At 53.1% G+C, this 1,703-nt stretch overlaps 1 protein-coding gene across 1 annotated transcript; it reads right to left on the bottom strand.

Moving 5' to 3' along the window:
* Nucleotides 1–729: 729 nt before the first annotated feature.
* Nucleotides 730–1,697, bottom strand: LOC127749042 (uncharacterized). Its single transcript, XM_052265499.1, has one exon. It carries the CDS (start codon nt 1,678–1,680, stop codon nt 742–744), a length of 939 nt encoding a protein of 312 aa, XP_052121459.1. The 5' UTR covers nt 1,681–1,697; the 3' UTR covers nt 730–741.
* Between the last annotated feature and the right edge of the window lie 6 nt (nt 1,698–1,703).

The raw sequence follows: 1,703 nt of genomic DNA, 5'->3' as shown, positions 1-1,703 counted from the left end.
GGATAGCAGTCTGGTATTGTTCTGGAATTCAGATGGCGATAGTCACCACACGGACGAGTGCCTGATCCTCCTTTCTTCGGAACCATGTGCAGATTGGAGGACCAGCTGCTGTCAGAGGGCCGGGCTGAGCCGTCATCCAGCATGGCGGCGAACTCAGCCTTGGCGGTGGTCAGCTTGGCACCAACAAGTCGGCGGGGCTTGCAGGAGACTGGAGGGCCTGGCGTCGTGCGAATAAAGTGCACAGTGTTGTGCTTGATGACGCGGCGGCCTTACCTGGAGGGCGAATGACGTCAGGGAACTGGTTTAGGAGCTCCGCGTAGGGCTGTGAGTCACTCACGGCCTTTACGCTGGGCTGAGAGGCGCTCGCAGCGCTGGCCGAGGCGTGAAGGCCTGTTTTGCCGTCGACGAGCCTTCGAAGTTTGCAGTCAGGCAGGAGATGATAGTGGGCAAGAAAATCATTACCAATTATAGGCATACAAACGTCAGCAATGATGAAAGACCATGTAAAAGAACGACGTAAACCAAAATTGAGAGCCAAATTCAGAAGTCCATAAGTCTTGATGTCACTTCCGTTGGCAGCACTGAGTACGTGGTTGGTAAGCTTGGGTCGGTTACCCTGCAGCAGACGGCGAGGGTAGCAACAGAGATCCGATCCCGTGTCAATTAAGAAACCTTGCTTGGTAGTCTGCTCGGTGACCACGAGACGGCTCTGTGCTGAAGATAGGCAACCCGCCGCGCCAACTACGGCAGGTTGCCGTTGGCGTTTCCCTTGTAGGCGCAGGGAGCGACGCACTTGCGCGCGTCGTCACCGTAGCGCGAGTGGTACCAACACTCAGCATCGCGCGCTGGGCTGTTGTTGCTTCGGAAATTATTTTGAGAGCGAGAACGCGACGTAGTAGAGCCCGAATGAGAGCGAGAACGAGAGCGCGGTTGCCTATCGTCGCGGCGATCCGGTGACGTCATGAGACTAGCGATGAGTCGTTCCATCTTGTCCATTTTTTCAAGCAGGACCGTGTTCACCTCTGGGGCCGGATTATTTTTGATAGCGAGGACCGCGGCAGAGGGAGGAGGGGCCACTTCTACAATTTTGTCCGCCATCGTTGCAAGTGCGTTCAAATCCAAATTAGCGTGGGATGACAAAATTGCAGAGGCAGTGGAAGGTAAGCGTTGTAACCAAATCTGAGAGAGCAGTGCATCGCTCACTGCAGCGCTAGAACCAGCAAGTGAACGCAAGTGACGTAGAAACTGTGACGGCTTGCGATCGCCCATTTCTTCCTCTAAAATTAATTTACGCACGCGTTTTTGCTCAGAATCGGACAGCCGAGAAATTAGATTTTCTTTTAAATTTGCATACGTTCGGCCTCCCATAGGACCAGTGATAATGTCCTCTACTTCAGAAGCAGTAGCTGTATCTAGCTGACCCACAACATAATGATACTTTGTAGCGTCTTGCAAAATATTTTGAGTCGCGAAATGTGACTCAGCCTGAGCGAACCACACACTTGGTTTGTCGGACCAAAAGGCAGGTAGTTTTCCACTCACCACTTTGGTACTTTTTCCAACGGCGGCTTCAAGGGCTCTCTTCGCTGCTTCGGATGCGATGTATTCCTTCTCGATGGCTTCTCTTGAGTTCAGGGCTTCCCGGAGTTGATGAGTCAACGCGCTGATTTCCCTCTTCATCTGGGCTGCGGAAGGAGGGTCTG

Source organism: Frankliniella occidentalis, unplaced genomic scaffold (assembly GCF_000697945.3).
Source record: "Frankliniella occidentalis isolate FOCC.00 unplaced genomic scaffold, Focc_3.1 Scaffold27, whole genome shotgun sequence".
In the NCBI taxonomy this organism is placed as follows: domain Eukaryota; kingdom Metazoa; phylum Arthropoda; class Insecta; order Thysanoptera; family Thripidae; genus Frankliniella; species Frankliniella occidentalis.
Note: the sequence above shows the minus strand (reverse complement) of the source record. Positions and strands in the feature narration are given on the sequence as shown.